Source organism: Macaca nemestrina, chromosome 6, assembly GCF_043159975.1.
Source record: "Macaca nemestrina isolate mMacNem1 chromosome 6, mMacNem.hap1, whole genome shotgun sequence".
NCBI lineage: Eukaryota > Metazoa > Chordata > Mammalia > Primates > Cercopithecidae > Macaca > Macaca nemestrina.
The window spans coordinates 170,580,659-170,603,423 of NC_092130.1; the positions used below are offsets into that span (position 1 = coordinate 170,580,659).

Here is a 22,765-nt window from a genome sequence, read left to right on the forward strand (position 1 = left end):
TTTTTGATGGGGTTGTTTGTTTTTTTCTTGTAAATTTGTTTGAGTTCTTTGTAGGTTCTGGATATTAGCCCTTTGTCAGATGAGTAGATTGCAAAAATTTTCTCCCATTCTGTAGGTTGCCTGTTCACTCTGATGGTAGTTTCTTTTGCTGTGCAGAAGCTCTTTAGTTTAATGAGATCCCATTTGTCAATTTTGGCTTTTGCTGCCGTTGCTTTTGGTGTTTTAGACATGAAGTCTTTGCCCATGCCTATGTCCTGAATGGTACTACCTAGGTTTTCCTCTAGGATTTTTATGGTATTAGGTCTAACATTTAAGTCTCTAATCCATCTTGAATTAATTTTCGTATAAGGAGTAAGGAAAGGATCCAGTTTCAGCTTTCTACTTATGGCTAGCCAATTTTCCCAGCACCATTTATTAAATAGGGAATCCTTTCCCCATTTCTTGTTTCTCTCAGGTTTGTCAAAGATCAGATGGCTGTAGATGTGTGGTATTATTTCTGAGGACTCTGTTCTGTTCCATTGGTCTATATCTCTGTTTTGGTACCAGTACCATGCTGTTTTGGTTACTGTAGCCTTGTAGTATAGTTTGAAGTCAGGTAGCGTGATGCCTCCAGCTTTGTTCTTTTGACTTAGGATTGTCATGGAGATGCGGGCTCTTTTTTGGTTCCATATGAACTTTAAAGCAGTTTTTTCCAATTCTGTGAAGAAACTCATTGGTAGCTTGATGGGGATGGCATTGAATCTATAAATTACCTTGGGCAGTATGGCCATTTTCACTATATTGATTCTTCCTATCTATGAGTATGGTATGTTCTTCCATTTGTTTGTGTCCTCTTTGATTTCACTGAGCAGTGGTTTGTAGTTCTCGTTGAAGAGGTCCTTTACATCCCTTGTAAGTTGGATTCCTAGGTATTTTATTCTCTTTGAAGCAATTGTGAATGGAAGTTCATTCCTGATTTGGCTCTCTGTTTGTCTGTTACTGGTGTATAAGAATGCTTGTGATTTTTGCACATTAATTTTGTATCCTGAGACTTTCCTGAAGTTGCTTATCAGCTTAAGGAGAATTTGGGCTGAGACAATGGGGTTTTCTAAATATACAATCATGTCATCTGCAAACAGGGACAATTTGACTTCTTCTTTTCCTAACTGAATACCCTTGATTTCTTTCTCTTGCCTAATTGCCCTAGCCAGAACTTCCAACACTATGTTGAATAGGAGTGGTGAGAGAGGGCATCCCTGTCTTGTGCCAGTTTTCAAAGGGAATGTTTCCAGTTTTTGCCCATTCAGTATGATATTGGCTGTGGGTTTGTCATAAATAGCTGTTATTATTTTGAGGTACGTTCCATCAATACCGAATTTATTGAGCATTTTTAGCATGAAGGGCTGTTGAATTTTGTCAAAAGCCTTTTCTGCATCTATTGAGATAATCATGTGGTTCTTGTCTTTGGTTCTGTTTATATGCTGGATTATGTTTATTGATTTGCGAATGTTGAACCAGCCTTGCATCCCAGGGATGAAGCCCACTTGATCATGGTGGATAAGCTTTTTGATGTGTTGCTGAATCCGGTTTGCCAGTATTTTATTGAGGATTTTTGCATCGATGTTCATCAGGGATATTGGTCTAAAATTCTCTTTTTTTGTTGTGTCTCTGCCAGGCTTTGGTATCAGGATGATGTTGGCCTCATAAAATGAGTTAGGGAGGATTCCCTCTTTTTCTATTGATTGGAATAGTTTCAGAAGGAATGGTACCAACTCCTCCTTGTACCTCTGGTAGAATTCAGCTGTGAATCCATCTGGTCCTGGACTTTTTTTGGTTGGTAGGCTATTAATTATTGCCTCAATTTCAGAGCCTGCTATTGGTCTATTCAGGGATTCAACTTCTTCCTGGTTTAGTCTTGGAAGAGTGTAAGCGTCCAGGAAATTATCCATTTCTTCTAGATTTTCCAGTTTATTTGCGTAGAGGTGTTTATAGTATTCTCTGATGGTAGTTTGTATTTCTTTGGGGTCGGTGGTGATATCCCCTTTATCATTTTTAATTGCGTGAATTTGATTCTTCTCTCTTTTCTTTATTAGTCTTGCTAGTGGTCTGTCAATTTTGTTGATCTTTTCAAAAAACCAACTCCTGGATTCATTGATTTTTTGGAGAGTTTTTTGTGTCTCTATCTCCTTCAGTTCTGCTCTGATCTTAGTTATTTCTTGCCTTCTGCTAGCTTTCGAATGTGTTTGCTCTTGCTTCTCTAGTTCTTTTAATTGCGATGTTAGAGTGTCAATTTTAGATCTTTCCTGCTTTCTCTTGTGGGCATTTAGTGCTATAAATTTCCCTCTACACACTGCTTTAAATGTGTCCCAGAGATTCTGGTATGTTGTATCTTTGTTCTCATTGGTTTCAAAGAACATCTTTATTTCTGCCTTCATTTCGTTATGTACCCAGTAGTCATTCAGGAGCAGGTTGTTCAGTTTCCATGTAGTTGAGTGGTTTTGATTGAGTTTCTTAGTCCTGAGTTCTAGTTTGATTGCACTGTGGTCTGAGAGACAGTTTGTTATAATTTCTGTTCTTGTACATTTGCTGAGGATTGCTTTACTTCCAATTACGTGGTCGATTTTGGAGTAAGTACGATGTGGTGCTGAGAAGAATGTATATTCTGTTGATTTGGGGTGGAGAGTTCTATAGATGTCTATTAGGTCTGCTTGCTGCAGAGATGAGTTCAATTCCTGGATATCCTTGTTAACTTTCTGTCTCCTTGATCTGTCTAATGTTGACAGTGGAGTGTTGAAGTCTCCCATTATTATTGTATGGGAGTCTAAGTCTCTTTGTAAGTCTCTAAGGACTTGCTTGATGAATCTGGGTGCTCCTGTATTGGGTGCATATATATTTAGGATAGTTAGCTCTTCCTGTTGAATTGATCCCTTTACCATTATGTAATGGCCTTCTTTGTCTCTTTTGATCTTTGATGGTTTAAAGTCTGTTTTATCAGAGACTAGTATTGCAACCCCCGCTTTTTTTTGTTCTCCATTTGCTTGGTAAATCTTCCTCCATCCCTTTATTTTGAGCCTATGTATGTCTCTGCGTGTGAGATGGGTCTCCTGAATACAGCAGACTGATGGGTCTTAACTCTTTATCCAGTTTGCCAGTCTGTGTCTTTTAATTGGAGCATTTAGTCCATTTACATTTAAGGTTAAGATTGTTATGTGTGAACTTGATCCTGCCATTATGATATTAACTGGTTATTTTGCTCGTTAGTTGATGCAGTTTCTTCCTAGCCTCGATGGTCTTTACATTTTGGCATGTTTTTGCAATGGCTGGTACCGGTTGTTCCTTTCCATGTTGAGTGCTTCCTTCAGGGTCTCTTGTAAGGCAGGCCTAGTGGTGACAAAATCTCTAAGCATTTGCTTATCTGTAAAGGATTGTATTTCTCCTTCACTTATGAAACTTAGTTTGGCTGGATATGAAATTCTGGGTTTAAAATTCTTTTCTTTAAGAATGTTGAATATTGGCCCCCACTCTCTTCTGGCTTGGAGAGTTTCTGCCGAGAGATCTGCTGTTAGTCTGATGGGCTTCCCTTTGTGGGTAACCCGACCTTTCTCTCTGGCTGCCCTTAAGATTTTTTCCTTCATTTCAACTTTGGTGAATCTGGCAATTATGTGTCTTGGAGTTGCTCTTCTCGAGGAGTATCTTTGTGGCGTTCTCTGTATTTCCTGGATTTGAATGTTGGCCTGCCCTACTAGGTTGGGGAAGTTCTCCTGGATGATATCCTGAAGAGTGTTTTCCAACTTGGTTCCATTTTCCCCCTCACTTTCAGGCACCCCAATCAGACGTAGATTTGGTCTTTTTACATAATCCCATACTTCTTGCAGGCTTTGTTCATTTCTTTTTCTTCTTTTTTCTTTTGGTTTCTCTTCTCGCTTCATTTCATTCATTTGATCCTCAATCACAGATACTCTTTCTTCCAGTTGATCGAGTCGGTTACTGAAGCTTGTGCATTTGTCACGTATTTCTCGTGTCATGGTTTTCATCTCTTTCATTTCGTTTATGACCTTCTCTGCATTAATTACTCTAGCCATCAATTCTTCCACTTTTTTTTCAAGATTTTTAGTTTCTTTGCGCTGGGTACGTAATTCCTCCTTTAGCTCTGAGAAATTTGATGGACTGAAGCCTTCTTCTCTCATCTCGTCAAAGTCATTCTCCGTCCAGCTTTGATCCGTTGCTGGCGATGAGCTGCGCTCCTTTGCCGGGGGAGATGCGCTCTTATTTTTTGAATTTCCAGCTTTTCTGCCCTGCTTTTTCCCCATCTTTGTGGTTTTATCTGCCTCTGGTCTTTGAGGATGGTGATGTACTGATGGGGTTTTGGTGTAGGTGTCCTTCCTGTTTGATAGTTTTCCTTCTAACAGTCAGGACCCTCAGCTGTAGGTCTGTTGGAGATTGCTTGAGGTCCACTCCAGACCCTGTTTGCCTGGGTATCCCGCAGCAGAGGTTGCAGAAGATAGAATATTTCTGAACAGCGAGTGTACCTGTCTGATTCTTGCTTTGGAAGCTTCCTCTCAGGGGTGTACTCCACCCTGTGAGGTGTGGGGTGTCAGACTGCCCCTAGTGGGGGATGTCTCCCAGTTAGTCTACTCAGGGGTCAGGGACCCACTTGAGCAGGGAGTCTGTCCCTTCTCAGATCTCAACCTCCGTGTTGGGAGATCCACTGCTCTCTTCAAATCTGTCAGACAGAGTCGTTTGCGTCTGCAGAGGTTTCGGCTGTGTTTGTTATTGCCCTGTCCCCAGAGGTGGAGTCTACAGAGACAGGCAGGTTTCCTTGAGCTGCTGTGAGCTCCACCCAGTTCGAGCTTCCCAGCAGCTTTGTTTACCTACTTAAGCCTCAGCAATGGTGGGCGCCCCTCCCCCAGCCTCGCTGCTGCCTTGTGGCGAGATCGCAGACTGCTGTGCTAGCAATGAGGAAGGCTCCGTGGGTGTGGGACCCTCCCGGCCAGGTGTGGGATATGATCTCCTGGTGTGCCTGTTTGCTTAAAGCGCAGTATTGGGGTGGGAGTTACCCGATTTTCCAGGTGTTGTGTGTCTCAGTTCCCCTGGCTAGGAAAAGGGATTCCCTTCCCCCTTGCGCTTCCCAGGTGAGGCAATGCCTCGCCCTGCTTCAGCTCTCGCTGGTCGGGCTGCAGCAGCTGACCAGCACCGATCTTCCGGCACTCCCCAGTGAGATGAACCCAGTACCTCAGTTGAAAATGCAGAAATCACCGGTCTTCTGTGTCGCTCGCGCTGGGAGTTGGAGACTGGAGCTGTTCCTATTCGGCCATCTTGCTCCGCCCCCCTTACCTTCCTTTTCAATCATATTTCACCCAACACACAGGCACATTGGCTCTTTCACAAATGAGCACAAATAATCGCCCATAACATTCTCCCCCTAGGACAAAGGTTCATAGATAACATTTTATTCCCTACTTAGACCCTTCCTTAATAATCACGTAGGATTATGATATTTAATGATTGAGACTTCCAATTTCCTACATTCAAAACGGAGCTTCCCAAATAAATAGGGGCTGGTTGTTTTCAGTCCCATCAGATACAACCTAAGTGAGTTGTGTACACATGTACATGTCTTTCAGCTAAAGGGAAACAAAGTACCTATATGTCATTAGAAGAAAGTATAGAAGAAAAAGATTGTTCATTGGGGGTAGGAAAGGCCTTTTTTAAAAAAACACAGGATGCAAATAACAAAACAAACAAAAGTTGGACAAATTTGACTTAATTATAATTTAAATCTTCTACATTACAGAAGATACCTTAATAAGTGATAAAACAAGAGAAAATGCACGCCACATGAATGAAATATGATCCCAAATACATATCAACCTCCAGCAAAAATGACACCAAAAAGTGAAATGAAAACCAAATGAGGGGCCAGGTGTGGTGGCTCACGCCAGTAATCCTAGCACTTTGGGAGGCCGAGGCAGGCGGATCACTCGAGATCAGCAGTTCGAGACAAGCCTAGCCAACATGGCAAAACCCATCTCTACTAAAAATACAAAAATTAGTGCCCGTAATCCCAGCTACTCGGGAGGCTGAGGCGGGAGAATCGCTTGAACCCAGGAGGCAGAGGTTGAAGTGAGCCAAGATTATGCCACTGCACTCCAGCCTGGGAGACAGAGTGAGACTCCGTCTCAAAAATAAAAAAGTAAAATAAAATTCCACCCACCACTCCCACCCTTAGGAAAAAAAAAAAAAAAAAAAACCAACATCAGATGAGACATGGATACAATGTGTAAAAATAGGAAATTAAAATGGCTGAAAAACAGGTGAAAAGATGTTCAGCCTCATCAACAACTGGGAACAAGAAAATTAAAACGAGATACAATTTTCTAACTGTTGGGAAAGGACCTCTCTTGCCCCCTGCTGGTGGTTGCACACACCGCAGAGCTTTGAAAAGGCCGCCATGGCAGTGACTATGGCAATTAAAACACATATTCTTTAAACCCCGGCAGATCTCACTTCTGCACTGCTATCTTAAAAGATATCCATTTGTGTATATAATTGGGTAGGTACAAGGATCTTCATTACTAGCAAATCGTAACAACCGGGACCATTTGAATAGTTCACCCATGAGAAAATGGTTAAATGAACCATGGTGCACTTCTGCTAAGGAATACTACACAGCAGTGAAAAAGAACAAAGTGGGGACCAACACACCCTTCTCAAAACACAGTGAGTGAATGGGACTGTATGTCCCATGGGGTCCTGTTTGCACAGCACAGAGGGAAGAAAGCATTAAAAAGATATTTCTAGAAGGATGTACAAATAGCTGGTCTGAGGGACTGCCCTGGGGGAAGGTAAGTCACTTTCATCTGAGAACTTTGTAAAATGTTTCGGTTTTTTTCTCTCATATTTGTGTATTACTTTTTTAGCTGTCAAAAGAAAATAAAACTAATATTTAAATTATTTAAAAATCTCTCTAGGGACATATTTTAAGTAAAGAAAAGAAACTGACAGACAACCTGTACAGTATACCATTTAGGCAAAAGAACACACGGAAACTGAACTATATTCTTGTTTTTATGTATGTACATAAATTCATGGCAACACCCCTGAAGGATGCCCACCTGCCAGTGGGTTCTTCTGAGAAGAGGCGGATTGTAATGAGATCATCTGAACATGTGACAAACTATTTGTGGGGAACTCACAATTTTTAAATATTATCTTTGAAAAATAAAGTGAAAGTTTGTCACAATAAGAAGGTGCACGTCTATTTCAATGAAAAGAAGGGAGTGACATGAAAAAATCCTGGTATAGTTCACTGTATCACTCTCTAATTTATACACACTCAAGTTTATTCAAATATCACACATTTGGACCATAAGAATGTGTTTTAACAAGTGATTTTTTATTCTTTAGCTACAATTCTCCCACATTTTTACATTATCCCATTTTTTCCATATTTTTTTAAACATTAGTACATAATTTGTTAGAAGTTAAAAGGGAAAAACATTTTTTTCTGACTAATATCACATTATATTTAGCTTAAAGATTATTAACTTTTTGAATATCAAAAATTGAAGCTGCTGGGAATCACATTTATTTGTAGGTTCCCAAATAGCCCTGAGGTCTGAATAGGAAAATATCTTTTATAAACTATAACAAAACTCTCACCTCAAAATAAAACACTATGAAATTTACACAATATATCTGTACTTAGTATCTTTACAATATCCAGAAACCTAATGGATTATTAGAAATGACAATGCAAATAGGTTTACATTCAGAAAAAAAGACAGCTTATACTAAGAGGACCTAACTTGCAACCTGGCACCCTGTGCAGGAATCTGTTCAATCCTTAGAATGGCCATAAAGTCATCTTTGTTAAAAACACAGGTCCTTGGACACCCCCAAATGCCGGGCAGACCAAAGACAATTCCAGTACACTGGCTTTTACAGTTCATCTGAATGGGGTATAAGTTTCAAATTCCTTCGGATGCCCCGAAGGCTCACAGGGATGCTGGTCATATTTCTGGGACTGTCATCGCCTTTTGCAGTTTTCATCAGGTGTATCCATAGCTGTGCAGTTCTAAACCAGCTACCAGAACTTTTGCTCAAAAAACTGGTGTTAAGGTGCCTCCATACCTACCTCCCCAAACTTCTTAAAGCATCAGGCCAACACAGACCATTGCTTTACCGGATGGAAAGTTTCGTGGTTTTTTTTTTTTTTTTTCTTTTTATTTAAATACAATAGAAGGGTGTAGTATTATGACAAAACTAGTTCCTTCAAAAACCAAACTGTGTTAGCATTGATTAGAGTATCTAATACATAGGCAGACTTGGGGAAATACCAGGGCTTCCTCAGGATAAGGTGTTGATTCTACGGGTAACCTGCAGCCAAATGTCAAGGGCTGTAGGCTGAATTCCTGGGGAGCTCTTCCAGGGGTAAAGAATCCTCTTGGGCCTGGGCCCCTTGGGTTTGGGTTCCTCCGTGCAGCCAAGGTAGGGCAGAGGCAGAGAGATGGCCCAGAGCTGGCCAAATGGGTTCTCTATGAGCCGCCTGGGTCAACGCTGCCTTTCAATAAAAACCTGGACTATGATGACCCTAGCCGTGTTCTGTGCCACAGCAGGCGGAATGCTGACAGTGAGACCCCACTGAGTACACTGAACAACACACCATCAAAGCAGGTTCCATCTGACATTGCCCACAGCCAAGCTATAGCAGCATTGTAACCTTTGCCAGCACAAAGCCCAGTGTCCCTTTAGTTCATTTGTGTGTATGAGTACACACACGTGTGCTCGCCTGTGCACACACTCACACCTTAGTGTACACTGGCCACATTGGCACTGCCTGCTGCCGAGGGCTGTGCCTTTTATCAAGTCTTATTCAGGCTGGGTGAGCCTGAGGAAACTGTGTATGTAATACCGGCTTTCAGCTGAGTCGCTCGAAAGTAAGTCAAAGCAATCCAGGTAGTGTGTGTTTCTTTTTCCTGTTTCTTTCAAAACAACCTCCAGAGGAGATTTTTTAGTCACTTATTTAAAATGTTAATGAAGGAACCTGGGAGTGCAAGGGCACAGAAATGAGCAGCTGATTCAAGAGTTATACCAGTGCGTAAGCAAGTTCCAAACGCACCGAGAGGCGTGGAGGGGAAGATGCAAGCAGCGCCTTGAGAGACACTGCTTTTGTTGTAAGCTCTCCGCAGCTCCCAGCATGACCGCCGCAACGGCATTCATCCCACTGCAGTTGTCATCAATGGGACTTTATTGTTTTAGAAAGATGTCATAGTCACGGTCCCACCTGTCCTTCCCTGGACCGTGGCCCTCCAGGCAGTCCCAGGCAGGTGCCGGCTGAAACAGGCTGGTGTAGAAACCAAGGACCAGGCCCAAAGAAACAGGGTCCCCAGGTGTTTCCAAGGGGAAGCACTGATTGCCAGGTGCAGAATCCACACAGTTACCCACTGTGGGAGGCAGAGGGACCTTTGCAAATCCCCAGGGAGTGTGCTAGAATTTCCCCAAATACTGCAAAAGGGAAAAAGTGCTTGCGCTTTATCATGTGAAAGACTAATGGTGTCTAGGAGCTGACACAGCACAGGGGGACTCTGACCACTCAGGAACAGTGAGCTGTGTCAGGACGGAAATGAGCAAGCCTGAGTCTCCAGTGCACCTGGGGAAAGAGTAGCGCAGGGCGCACATCAGGGCTGTGCCTCACTCCGCAGAGCACACTCGGGTCCCCAGGGTACAGATGAACAGCAGCCTTCCCACGTCATGTAGTGTGGACAGCGGGGCTGGGGGGAATGTAGTGCTCTTGCAGGCGGGCTACCAGGGATATGGCAGACCCACTTTTCAGGGCCCATTCATTTCCTCTCTGGGATGCATTTCATCATAATCACTCGGTACCCACGCTTCTTCCCAACAGCCTGGAAACAGCAGGCTGTGCATCCTTTTCAGGCCTGGGGCCTGGCCCTACTCCAGGGGCTTCTGTTTCACTCACAACAGCCTCATCTCCACTCCTGAAACCTGGTCACCACCAACAGCAGGGAGAGAAGCGGGCAGAGGGGCCCAGCATGGCCCTCCTGCATCCATAAATCCTATTTTCCAACCGACATCACGGACTCCCTCTCTCCCGCTCCCAGGAGGAGCCTCTTGCCTCAGGAGTGGCCACGCTGAGATGACAAAGCCATTGCAATTCTGATCTCCATAGTCCTGAGGTCTCCAGTGCTGCCAGGAGTCTGTCAGGAGGAGCTTGACAGGACGGAGGACGTCCACGATGTTCCCAAGTGCAGCCAAGGGGCAGCCTCTGCACACCGAGGTAATTCCAGATGAACGGCTCCAGGCTGTTCCCTCCTCCTTTCTGGTGAGTTTAGTGCTGGGCTGACTGTAGAACACTTTATTCACAGAAACAAGTAGAAACAATTGTCACTCTTAGTTCATGTGCTCCAATGTCAGACCGGGAGCAGCCGGTTCCGGAGGGAAGAGAGAGGACTGGCCTATCTGTGTTCTCATCAGCCGCCTCCATGCACACGGAGGTGGATTTCATTGTTGTTGATACACATGTTCCATCCACAAGAGGCAACTCAGAGGGACTGAAGCGACTTCACACCCACCCCAAAGCCATTTCTGCCACCAAAGTCCCCGATCTAGAATCACCAAGAAGTCTCCATCAAGGGTAAGCCCCAGGTATCTCAGTTGTTACCAGCAGCATCGACATTGTCTGAGAAATATTTTTTCTGTCCAGTTAAAGCATAATTTACTCAAACACTAAAAAGTAGTAAAATAGACTTCAACTTTTCCTCTATTTTTATATATAAATTTATATATAAATCCCTGAGAAGGTACCTGTCAACTTGAAATTCACTATCTACAGTTAATCAACATCAGGGTGCAGGTAGGGACCCCAAGTCCCATCCCTCTGCACAGCAGGGGCTGCGCTGTCCTGGCAGGAGAGCAAACCAGGCCTCCCTTCCGAGCAAAGAAGAGGCGGTGGGAGAGGCACAGCTGTGGAGGAATTCGAAGCCATCAGCGCAGACACTAGCAGGCCTGCCACTCATTCAGTCTGGGGTCTAGGAGGTCCCACCATGATAACCCCGCAGGGACACCACATGCCTCGCAGAGGCCCTGGCTTTTCTGTCCTTGGTAGACCTTAGTGTAGGTGGTGCCAGGGATGATCAAGAACTTAACCAGCTGGGAGAAGAAAACAGGCAAAGGAAGGAAAGGCTAATGAGGAAGAAGAGATGAGGTGATGGGGGCAGGAGAATGTGGAGGCAAAGCCAGAGAGGGCACTGCCGTGGCCACTGACAGAAGAGGAGAAGGGGTCGGTGCTCATCGGTCCCCTCCTCCCTGAACCACATTGGGGATGCAGGGAGGGTGAGCCCTCGGTGAGTGAATGCAGCTGTTCAAAGCAATGAAAATAGACAAAAATGAAAAATGTTCTCTGAAGACACTAGGCTTTTGGAGAGGCCACTGTGAGACCCCTGACTGCCAGATACCCAGCAGTGCTGAGTGGGGATGGGACAAGAAGCCTGCCCCTCCCAGCCCTGTCCACATCCTGAGACCGAGGGGCCTGTGTCACCAGTACCTAGGGCTGGAGGAAAGGGCTTCCAAATGGCTCAGGAAGATGAGGGGGTGTTTCTCCCCACCTCTATGACCAGATGACCACACCTCCCGTGAGGAATCCCTTACCCAAAAGAAGTGAACATAATAATGTTGCTTAAGTATAAACTGACCCGTCAGGTCACCCCGACACTGACTCCATGACACCCCCTCAAGGTGGCTCTGTTTCCCCATCATCTGGGCTTCCCTCCCTGGTCTCCTGCACTCCCTGAGCCTGACTGAGGGCCCACCTGTCCCCTCTGTGCCCACTCCAAAGAGAACAAGAAACAAAGAGCAGAAGGCCCCCCACAGGTCAAGGCTAGAGGCTTGGCAACACTTCCTTGACTTGAAAAATTCCTCTACTAGCAAATCTGCTTCCACATGGCAAAAATGAGAAGTGCTGGGCCAGCAGCCATGAGCACAGCTGCAGGAGCTGACTGGACCCACTGCATGGGCCAAAGGGAAGGGCTGTCCACAGGCAGGCTATGGCTAGAATGAGTCTAGAGAGGGACTGGGGAGAGTCTCCAACTCAATCAGGAATGACCCTTCCTTCAGTTGGGTATGGCAGGTTTTCAAAATCCAATCTTTCCACTGAGGCCACACCAAAGCTCCCCGGGAGGTCAGGCTTCCCCCCATGCAGCTGTCGTTTTCCCTCAAGTTGCAAACACTGGCCAGGTAACAGCAGCTTCCACTCACCAGGCAAGTGGCCAGCCCTCCTTCAGGTTTGCCAAAGAAATCCATGTCCTGCCCCACGCTTGTTGGCTCAGCAGGCTTTTCAAAATGCAGGTATCTCTAGAGCTGTTTTGTGGACACCAGGAGCATCACTGGACAAGCCCTTTGCTGGCCCCAGAGTATCCTGTGTACATGGATGAGGCTGGAACACATTGGAGGCAGGGCCGTAACACGCCCACTCCAGAACAGCGTGGGACCTGGGGAAATCACCAGTCATTTGCTGTCCCATCACTGCTGTTCCACACAACCCTGGAGACTCTGAGCATGGGTTGTGGTGAGGTAGCAGCTGGGCAGGACCAGAAATGTCCATTTTTGATATGGAAGCAGCAGACACCCAGGCTTGGGGTAGAAGTGGGGGCTCCATACCACTCCCATACCATTGCCAGGAATGCCTGGCAACCCACCAAGGGTCAGATGCCACGTCAGCCCAAGCAGAAGCTGCCTGGCCCTGGCTGTTCCAATGACAATCAGACATTCTTGGGAAGGTGGAGCCTTTGTGGGAGCTCAGAATGGGTGTCCTCCCGAAATCACTATGTTAGAGCCGCAGTTCTCAATGCAGGCTGCAGTGCAGTCACCTGCAGAGCTTTAGGACGCTCCCAGGGCTCAGCTCCTGGGACCAGGACCTTGAGAACTTTCACAGCAGGGGTCGCCGGTGTTGAGAAGTGTGCCTGGGAGACCACGTGGCACTGCCTGGCTGGGTCCTCGGTTGACAGAGGTGAGGGTGGGGCTCGTGGTGTCTTGGTAATGCTGTGAATTATGTACATGTGGCAGGAAGGTGCCACATGCCAAAAGAGTCAGAAAAGACAACCCCCAAAGATAACCAGTCTCAGTCACAGTCCCCACCTCCTCAAAGGGGACATGGCCAATCCCAACTCCTTGGCCACGAGAGTGACCCACAGTCAACTAATATCTGCAGTTCTCAAAGAGGGACCAGTCTCCTGCGGCATTCATCACGGTACCTTTCTGGGATTAAGGAGGAACTCACTGCAATCTGACCTTAAACACTGTATCATCATCGCACCAATCTTCCATTAACCTGGGTGCAGCCTGCAGTCCTGTTCAATGGAGTTTTTGGAGAGGCCAGTTTAGGATCCCTGGTTGCTCGATGCCTGATGGTGCCAAGTGGAAGGGAGTATGAAGAAGCCTGCACCAGCCCTGCCTGCGTCCTGAGACAGACACTCTGTATCACGATGTATCTAGGGTTATTAGGGTTATAGTACAGAGCCTCCAAATAGGCCTGTGATTGTGCGTGTCCAAGTATTTAATACTGAAATAAAGTGCATATGTGACAGATACTCTACAACCCACACAGCCAGAGCCATTAGAATTAGAAGCTCCTGCCTGAGTTTCCAGCTTTCATACCCTGCACTGCCAAATTAGAATGCTGCAAATCTGATAATGATTAAAAATACAAAAATATGCAGAAAACCCCCTTTGATAAATTCAAATTTGATCACCGAGAAAAGTGATCTTCATGTCACCTTGGAGAGAAAAGTGATCTCCATGTGACTTTGGAGATAAAAGTGTGGATTTAAAACCCTCACCGAGAGCTTGTGACCCAAGGCAAATCACACCCGTGCCCTGCCCTGCTCAGGGCCCCGCATCTTGGAAATTCTATGAGGTCGGCATGAGGATGAACTAAACACCAAGTGCAGCCCTCAAAGGAAAAGGAAAAGAAATACCCACACAAGGGACTCTTTGGAACTGAGCCTGGAGGAGGGGGCTGCCCCGTCTACTCCAGGAGAATTTGCCGAAAACAAGTCTGTTCCCCATTCCATTCGCCTGTTCTACAAATCGCCTCCTCCCCATTCCTGTAATTTGTATCATTCTGGGCTCCTGACTCTTGTTGCATCTTTTTGACGTATTAAGGATATCTGGATTTGAATTACTTAAGAGCACATATGGCTTAATTTTGTATTTCTGGTAATCATTTATTAAATTTGCCCCATTTTATCGAATGACAGTTTTTTTCTCATATCTATTTTTAATGTTAAAGATTTCCTATCCAGTTTATCTAAAACCCTTTGCTTAAAATGAGTTTAATTCTAGCAATAAATAGATGTTTATCTCTCCATTGTTTTATAATTTGACAATATGTTTTCCCTCAATATATTACTGTATGGATAAGAGTTTTAAAAAGATACAATAACATCTGATCTCTCTGTCTCACCTGATCATGTGGCTAAACGAGTCAATGCCTCTGTCAAACAGAACTATCTGGCATCACTTAAGCTAATTAGTAAGAACATCCAGTGCACACCTACACCCACGAGGAGGAGAAAAGACCAAACAATCAAAAAGGGGGAGAATCCTATGATGTCTGTGTGAACTCATACAGGTATCATGAATACTTATTGCTAGAAACAGTATTTTAAACAAAAGGTCTTCAGGCAAGTGTATTAAAACTGCCTTGGATATAAGGGGCCCTATCACTTGTAAAACGTTGCAAATTTGATAAATAATGATTAAAAATACAAAATTACGCAGAAAACGCCCTTTGATAAATTGATCTTAAAAAAAAAAAAAATCCTAATTGAGGTTCTCTAAATGGAGCCTTTTAGGCAACGTGCCCGCTAGGTGTACTGATTGCTAGGAGGGCTGGTGACAGGCGAATCGATGTGGCTCTCCCAGCCCTCTCCTGGAAGCAGCCTGGACAGACAGCCTGGAAATGCGCGTGGCCCCGTGGTCCATGGAGCGTCCGTGGCGCGATGCGCAACGAGGCCGCCTCCTTCTCCGCGACCAGCCCCGCGGCCTCGCCCCGGACCCGGCCCCTGCCCCGGCCCCCACGCCAGGCACACAGGCCCTCACGTCCTCTTCTTCCAGGGCGCGGAGCGCCTCTCCTTCTGCGCCTCGGCCTGGCGCTTCTTCTCAGCCTCCTCTGCCTTCCGCTTCTCCTCCTTGGCCTCCTTGTACCGCCACTTGGGGATCTGCAGGTGGCCGCTGTCCTTGGTGCTGCCCTTCCGCGCCGGCCGCTCGGGCTGGAAGGTGGGTGCCGGCGCCTTGCTGACTCGGACCCGGGGCACCACCACGCCGGGCCTCACGCTTCTCCGCCGCAGGCGCTGCAGGGGCAGGAGGCTGGCCTTCCGCGAGGAGGGCGCGGCGGGGCCCCGGGACGGGGGCGGGAGGTCGGCTCTCGGGGAGCCCTCCCGGCAGTGCACATCCTCCGTGCCGGTCTGCCCGCGTTGCCCTGCGCCTCCCACCTCATCCGCCTCCTGCGCCTGGGGGCCCCGCGCCGCCCGCGCCGCCAGGATCTCCTGCACCGCCAGCCGCCTCTTCCCCACGCACGGGGGGCTCTCGGGGCACACGGTCTGGCACACGATGGCCACGGCGGGGCTGTAGAGGCTCGTGGTCATCCGGACCATGTGGTCCAGGGCACCCCCGTCCTCCGGGCCCCGCATGGTGCGCGGCGTCAGCGCGGACAGCACGCAGTCCGTGAGCCTCTGCAGGCAGTTCTTGGAGCCCGCGGGCTTCCGCGCCGCTTCGGGGGGCGGCGGCAGCTCGGGCCGGTACTTCTCCCAGAACTGCTCCGGGCAAGGGCGCTCCAGCAGCCTCTGCATGAGGCGGACGGCATCCACGCGGCCCGTGTAAGTGGCCCATTCCTGCGGCGACATCCCACGGCGAGGGTCCCTCGCGTGGACATCCGCCCCTGCAAAACGCAAAACACACACAGGAGTGGGTGGCGGCAACAAGGACTCTTCCCTCCCAAGGCAGAGCCTGGGGCAAAGCCGAGCCTCCTAACAGAGGGCACCCTAGACCCGGCCACTGCGCGAACCCTGCGCTTATCGGAGCACCCAAAGTTGGGCCTGGAGTGCAGTGATGGGAACACGGCCCACTGCAGCCTCGACCTCCTAGGCTCAAACCATCCTCCCAAGTCAGCCTCCCGAGTAGCTGGGACTACACCACGGCCCACCTGTAGAGATGGGGCCTTGCTCGGTTGCGCAAGCTGGTTTCGAACTGCTGGGCTCAAGCAATTCTCCCGCCTCCACCTTCCAAAGTGCTGGGATTACAGGCGTGAGCCACCGTTGCCCAGCCCAGTCCAGCCTGCCTTTTAAGTGCTCCATTTGATTATCTGTCTTGAATGAAACCCTGCCTGAATTCAGCACCTACATTACAGATTTTTTTTTTTTTTTTTTTAAGATGGAATTTCGCTCTTGTTGCCCAGGCTAGAGTGCAATGGTGCGACCTCGGCTCACCGCAACCTCTGCCTCCTGGGTTCAAGCGCTTCTCCTGCCTCAGCCTCCCAAGTAGCTGGGATTACAAGCATGTGCCACCACAGCCGGCTAATTTTGTATTTGTGGTAGAAAGGGGGTTTCTCCATGTTGGTCAGGCTAGTCTTGAACTCTTGACCTCAGCTGATCCGCCCGCCTTGGCCTCCCAAAGTGCTGGGATTACAGGCATGAGCCACCACACCCGGCCAAATTACAGAATTTTTTAAAGAAATAAGATCCTATAGCTTTCTGTCAATGGAGAGAAGAACAGACAATAAAGCTGCCTTGGATACCTGAATGCTGTGGTTAGAATATTCTAAAAATACGACTAGTAACAGTCACTCGCAAAGTGCTGGTGCCCCAGCTGTGGCCTCACTCTGAGGACTGCCATGGGTCCTGGACTGTGGGAAATGGGTGGTCCTTTGCTTCTCCCACTGCAGACTAGCTGGCCGAGCTCTGTCTATCTTTAACAGATGGTGGGCTTTTCCAGAATAGAAAAATTCATTTTTGTTTGCTCAACACATCTCATCCTGGTGGGTAGGGGGCATGAATTTTAAAAAGGCTTGTTGCAAAATGAATGGCAGTCACAGTGGCTGTGGGACCTGCCTGAGACCCCCAAGCTAGTAACAAGAGAGAGGGTCTAAGACTTGGGTGTCCTAACCTCAGTCTAATATACTTCCTACCACCCGGCAGGCCCGGTGTGACGGTTAGTTTTAGTTTTCTATGTCAACTTGGCTAGGCTAGAATACCAAGTGATTTAATCAGACATGGATCTAAGTGTTGCCCCGAAGGTATTTTGCAGCTGTGGTTAACATCTATAATCAGTTGACTTTAAGTCAAGATTGCCCTCCATAATGTGGGTGGGCCTCGCCCAATCTGCTGAGGGCCTTCAGAGCAAAGACCAAGGTTTCCTGGAGAAAAATAAATTCCTCCTCAAGACTGCAGCATCTACGTACTCCTGCCTGAGTTTCCAGCCTTCAAGCCTACTGCACCAATTTCAGACTCACCAATCCCCACAACCACACAGTCAGCTCCTTAAAATAAATCTCTTGATATCCACAGCCTATTGGTTGACTGACAGGTCCCCTTACACAGTCTCCCTGACACTAGTCACTAGTCACTTAATAAATCTCCCCAGGCCACCCACTGCCCCCAAATATTAAATATGGCAAAGTTAAACTTCAACTCAACTTGATGAAATCTGCATAAATTTCAATGTTGCAGTATAGAAATTAATATGGAATTGCTGTTCAATTAATACTGGTCCAATCTCAATCCCACATACTGTTAAAAATTATTGAGGGGCCAGGCGCAGTGGCTCACACCTGTAATCCTAGCACTTTGGGAGGGCGAGGAGGGAAGATTACCTGAGGTCAGGAGTTTGAGACCAACCTGGCCAACACATGGTGAAACCCCATCTCCACTAAAAACACACAAAATATTCGCTTGGCGTGGCGATGGGCACCTGTAATCCCAACTACTCAGGAGGCTGAGGCAGGAGAATTGCTTCAACCGGGAGGGGGAGGTTGCAGTGAACCGAGATGGCGCCACCGCACTCCAGCCTGACTAACAGAGCCAGACTCCATTTCAAAACCAAAGAAACCATTGAGGATTTCAAGTCCCATTAGTCCCATCTCCACCAGCAAAGCAACGTGGAGAACTAGGGCAGTTATCTAGTCTGTGAGCTCCTCGGGGACTGGGCCCAACAGACGCTTCTTCATGTATATCTCATGCGGACCCAGACCCAGTTGTCTGACATGTGATGGCTGATCAATATGTGCTGAACTGAGGAAGGCCAGGTCCCCAGCCGCTGCCCTGGCCTGCCGGCCCACAGTGGCCTCATGGCTCCCGCAGACCCAGTTCACCTGAGCTGGCCTGGTAAGGATCTGAATTCTGTGACACATTAAAGAATAGCCATATTAGAAGAGTGGTAATTATTTGGAACTGGATATCAGGATGGAACTCATTAGCGAGAGTACAATTTATAAACTGACTAAAATGAAAAGGGGGCAGTAAAAGTGTCATAGCAAAAAATAGATGACACATTAAACCTTAATTAATTGCATGTCACTTAAAAAAGGAACAAACTGCAAAATTAAAATCTTAATGAACACTGCCTGAAAGAGACATTTTTCAAATGCTAATGGAAAACTAGAGGAAGAGCTGTCCAAAGTTTTGCACTCTTCGTCCTGATGTTCACCTATCTTTTCAAAATGATCTCAGAAAAGACAAAGACTCTAAGGAACAAAGGCCACTGGATCCTAGAATCCGAGTCATGCTATAAATTAGGGATCAGCTGCCTTAGGAAGAGACTGTAAAGGGTCATATTAATGACCTGAACACAGTAATTAAATTATAAAAGATAAGTACTGATTAATAACATTTTATGCAAACACCTTTCAGAGAATACAGAGGATTTCTGAAATGCCACTGTATCCATCTTCCTGCCAGCAGACCCCCCAGCATCCTCACCTCCCACCTAGTGTCGTTTTGCCCAGGGCGCAACCATATGGACAAAAGTGGGGCTGCCGCCCATGGGTCCACTTGCTGCCTTGTTGAGTGCTCTAAGTCTACACAAAAATCCTCTATTTCACTTGAGGGAGCAACATCCTCAGTTCTTGGCAATGCATCACAATCAGTCTAACCCAGGACTTCTGAACCTCAGCACTATTGACATATTAGGCCAGGTAATTATTTGGTATGGGTTGTCCTGTGCATTGGAGAACACTTAACAGCATCCCTGATCTCTACCTTCTTCTAGATGCCAGTAGCACTCTGCCAGTTCTGACAACCAAAAATGTCTCCAGATGGTCAAATGTCCCCTGGGGCAACATTACCTCCAGCTGAGAAGCACTAGTCGAATCTAATGGCTGCAATCCTGTTCCCCATTCTTCCAGCCTCCCTTACAGCTACAAGTAGCCAAGCAACCCAGCAGTGGTGACTGAGCCCTAAAGACGGTTTTGCATCCTGACGAAAGGGACCAGCATGGTTGGTGCTGCTGCAGCTTCCTGTCTGAAATACGGATTGGGTGATTCTTGTGGAATCAAGGGGTGACAGATCAACAGGCTAAGGGGAGCCAAATGGACAGGAGGAAACCACTGGGGTCTGTGTTGTCCTCACGAAGTCCAGGGCCAGCTGTGGAGGGTGACTGCCAACCTCAGACTTCTAAGGAGCTGAGAAATGCAGCCTGTTTTCTTTAAGCCACTGTCTAGTCAGGATTTCTGTTACTTGCAGCCAAAAACATTCCAAACAGGTGCTAATGGGAAAAAAAAATCTATACTTTCCATCACTTATTCTCAAGAAGGCTTTCTCCAAGAGCCATGGCCAGGCCCAGGACTAGCAGGAGGTGGGTGGAGCGTGAAGCCCTGAATGTGTCACTTCCCTTCCTGTTTCTCCACCAGCCCCCACCCACCCCCATGTTATCCACCCTATAGACCCCAGCTCAGGTCTCTCTCTTGCAAGGGGGCCTTTCCTGGCCACAGGGGACCACTATGGACCAGCCCTCCACTGCTTCCTCTTGTGCCACCTCCAGCCTGTATCTTGGGCATTGTGGGTATAATCAGGATGACAAATCTGGATTAGGGTCCCGAGAAAGAGCTTGTGCTCCAGCCCAGCAGGGAGGACAAGCTACCCCCGCCACACAGCAGGTGGGAAGTGTGCTCAAAGTTCTCATCTCCCCTCAAAGAGGGACTGGAGTTGGAAAATAAACGTCCCAGCATCTCTGCGATATCTTTTCCTCATATTGGAGGGTCCAGGGGATCTGAGTCCCAGCTGCCCACAAGGGGAAGCTGCTCATTGGTGGACATTTCTTAGCTTCCATTCTTCCCAGTCTCACTTCCCGCTCCCTCACTCCACTTCCTGGGGCCACCTTCCTACGAAACTACTTGCCCTCAAGTCCTTGTCTCAAGGTTTGCTTTTCAGGTGACACAGAATGCTTGACTTTTCATCCTTCCTCTGCCTAATGACTTCAAACAATTCTACATGGCAAATTCACACTTCATAGGAAACTTATGTTTTCCTTATAAACAGAAAGAAACCTCTATATGGTTGGAAATCATCTGACTTTCCAGGAGATATCAGGGCTTCCCTGAGACAAGAGCAACCCTCCGACCCACAGTGGGAGCATCTGTGATCTCTGTTCCTCACCGTCCTTTAAATCCACTTTGCTCCTTGGAATCACAGCAAGATTTGAGGTTACTGCTGCTTGTTTTTGCTTCCTGAAGGCTGGGGCAGTTACACCACACTTCAGGTCTGAAAGTGAACTCCCTTAAGCAAGCCTGGAACCTGCTAACCTCCACAGATTCTGCCTGTCTTCAGAAAAAAATCACATCCTCGATATGCTTCTCGGAGTCACCTATTTAAACAGACCTGTCACTGTGGGCCTTAATATTTCAATGAATTAACAAGGTTCTGCAACTCCCCTTGCAATGCTCTTCAGAACAGCCTGAGTTATTCCTTACGAGGCCAAAACCAAAGATGCAATCAATCAGCCTCTCAGAACCCGGTTATACTTTTTATTAAAATCTGAAGTGTCCGTCTAAAACAAAGGCTCTGGCTATTAGTTTCTTTAAATGGTTTAATTTTTCTTAATATCACATATTTAAATGGAAAGAATAAGACTTAAAATATTTGCACAAATTTTACAAATATACCAACATCTGTCCTTACTGCTGTCCACTAATCCTGGGGAAGCAATTCAACACTTTTTTTTTTTTTTTACAATACTTATCCATCTATTGGAAAAGGAAAATAAAACCCACTTTTCTTGGGCGAACTGTAAGCTTAGTAGTAATAGTAGAAGATGAAAATTTTCTATAAGTTCTACACTACAACCAAAGCTTAAGAGGCAGCTCAAAAGCTCCCTAAAAAATACATTACTTTTTTTTTTTTGAGACAGAGTTTCATCTGCTGCCCAGGCTGGAGTGCAGTGGCACGATATCGGCTCACTGCAACCTCCACCTCCTAGGTTCAAGCAACTCTCTTGCCTCAGCCTCCTGAGTAGCCGGGATTACGGGCGTGTGCTACCTCACCCGGTTAAATTTTGTTTGTATTTTTAGTAGAGGCGGGATTTCACCATGTTGGCCAGGCTGGTCTCGAACTTCTGTCCTCAGGTGATCCACCCACCTTAGTCTCCCATAGTGCTGAGATTACAGACGTTAGCCACGGTGCCCGGCCAAGATGTCACACTTTTATTTGAGGGAGGAATACAGAACAAGAGAGGAAGAGTACACAGAGGGGAAAATGTCTCCTCTCACTTTGTACATCCTTTCCCATTTAAATTATTTACATCAGTGGTTCTCAACGGGAAGCAATTTTTCCCCCAAACTGGGAGACTGTTAGCAACATCTAGAGATATTTTTGGTAGTCACAACTGGGGAGGTGCTACAGTCGTCTTGTGGGTAGAGGCCAGGGATGCCACTAAAAATCCTACAATTTGAAAGACAGCCCCCACAACACAGAATTATCTGGCTCTGCATGTCAGCAGTGCTGAAATTAAGAAACCCCCGGCCAGGTGCGGTGGCTCACACTTGTAATCCCAGCACTTTGGGAGGCTGAGGAGGGCAGATCACAAGGTCAGGAGTTTGAGACCAGCCTAGCCAATATGGAGAAACCCTGTATCTACTAAAAATACAAAAATTAGCTGGGCGTGGTGGCAGACGCCTGTAGTCCCAGCTACTCAGGAGGCTGAGGCAGGAGAATCGCTTGAACTCGGGAGATGGAGATTGCAGTGAGCTGAGATCGTACCACTGCACTCCAGCCTGGGCGATAGAGTGAGACTCTGTCTCAAAAGAAAAAAAAAAAAAGCAAAATACAAAAACCCTGAAGTAGGGGCTTACTACCCTCACTAAGAAAGTTTAAGTATCTCATTCACAAGATATTTTTCAAAGGGAAAAACAAACCATATTTTTTCATTCACTTAACAGATAACTATTGAACACACAAACTCACAAATAATGATAATAATAACAATAACAATAATCACAACCAACATGTCCAGAAGGCTTCTCCAAGCCTGGCAGGCACCTGGGGGCTGCTCCCACGTGAACTTGCTCAATCCACATCCCGCCTTCCTGCAGTGGGTGCTATCATTAGCCTCATTTTATAGAAGAGGAAACTGAGTCCTAGAGAGGTGAGTGACAGGCTGCAGGTGTAGAGATGGGAAGTGGAGAAGACGAATTTGAAACTGGGTCCTGGCTCCTGCGTTATTTCTGTTCAGCTCCTTGCTCTGTACCTTGTACAGGACAGGGAGAGACTCACTACAGGATCCC

The 22,765-nt window shown here is 46.7% G+C and overlaps 1 protein-coding gene across 1 annotated transcript in view; it reads right to left on the minus strand.

The window, feature by feature from the left end:
* Positions 1-7,490: 7,490 nt before the first annotated feature.
* Positions 7,491-22,765, minus strand: part of LOC105489504 (ankyrin repeat domain 33B) — a 92,689-nt gene continuing 77,414 nt past the window's right edge. Inside the window, exon 4 of the mRNA XM_011754337.3 lies at positions 7,491-15,934. Coding sequence (XP_011752639.1) covers positions 15,093-15,934 — 842 coding nt within the window. The 3' untranslated portion in view covers positions 7,491-15,092. The remainder of the gene's footprint in view (positions 15,935-22,765) is intronic.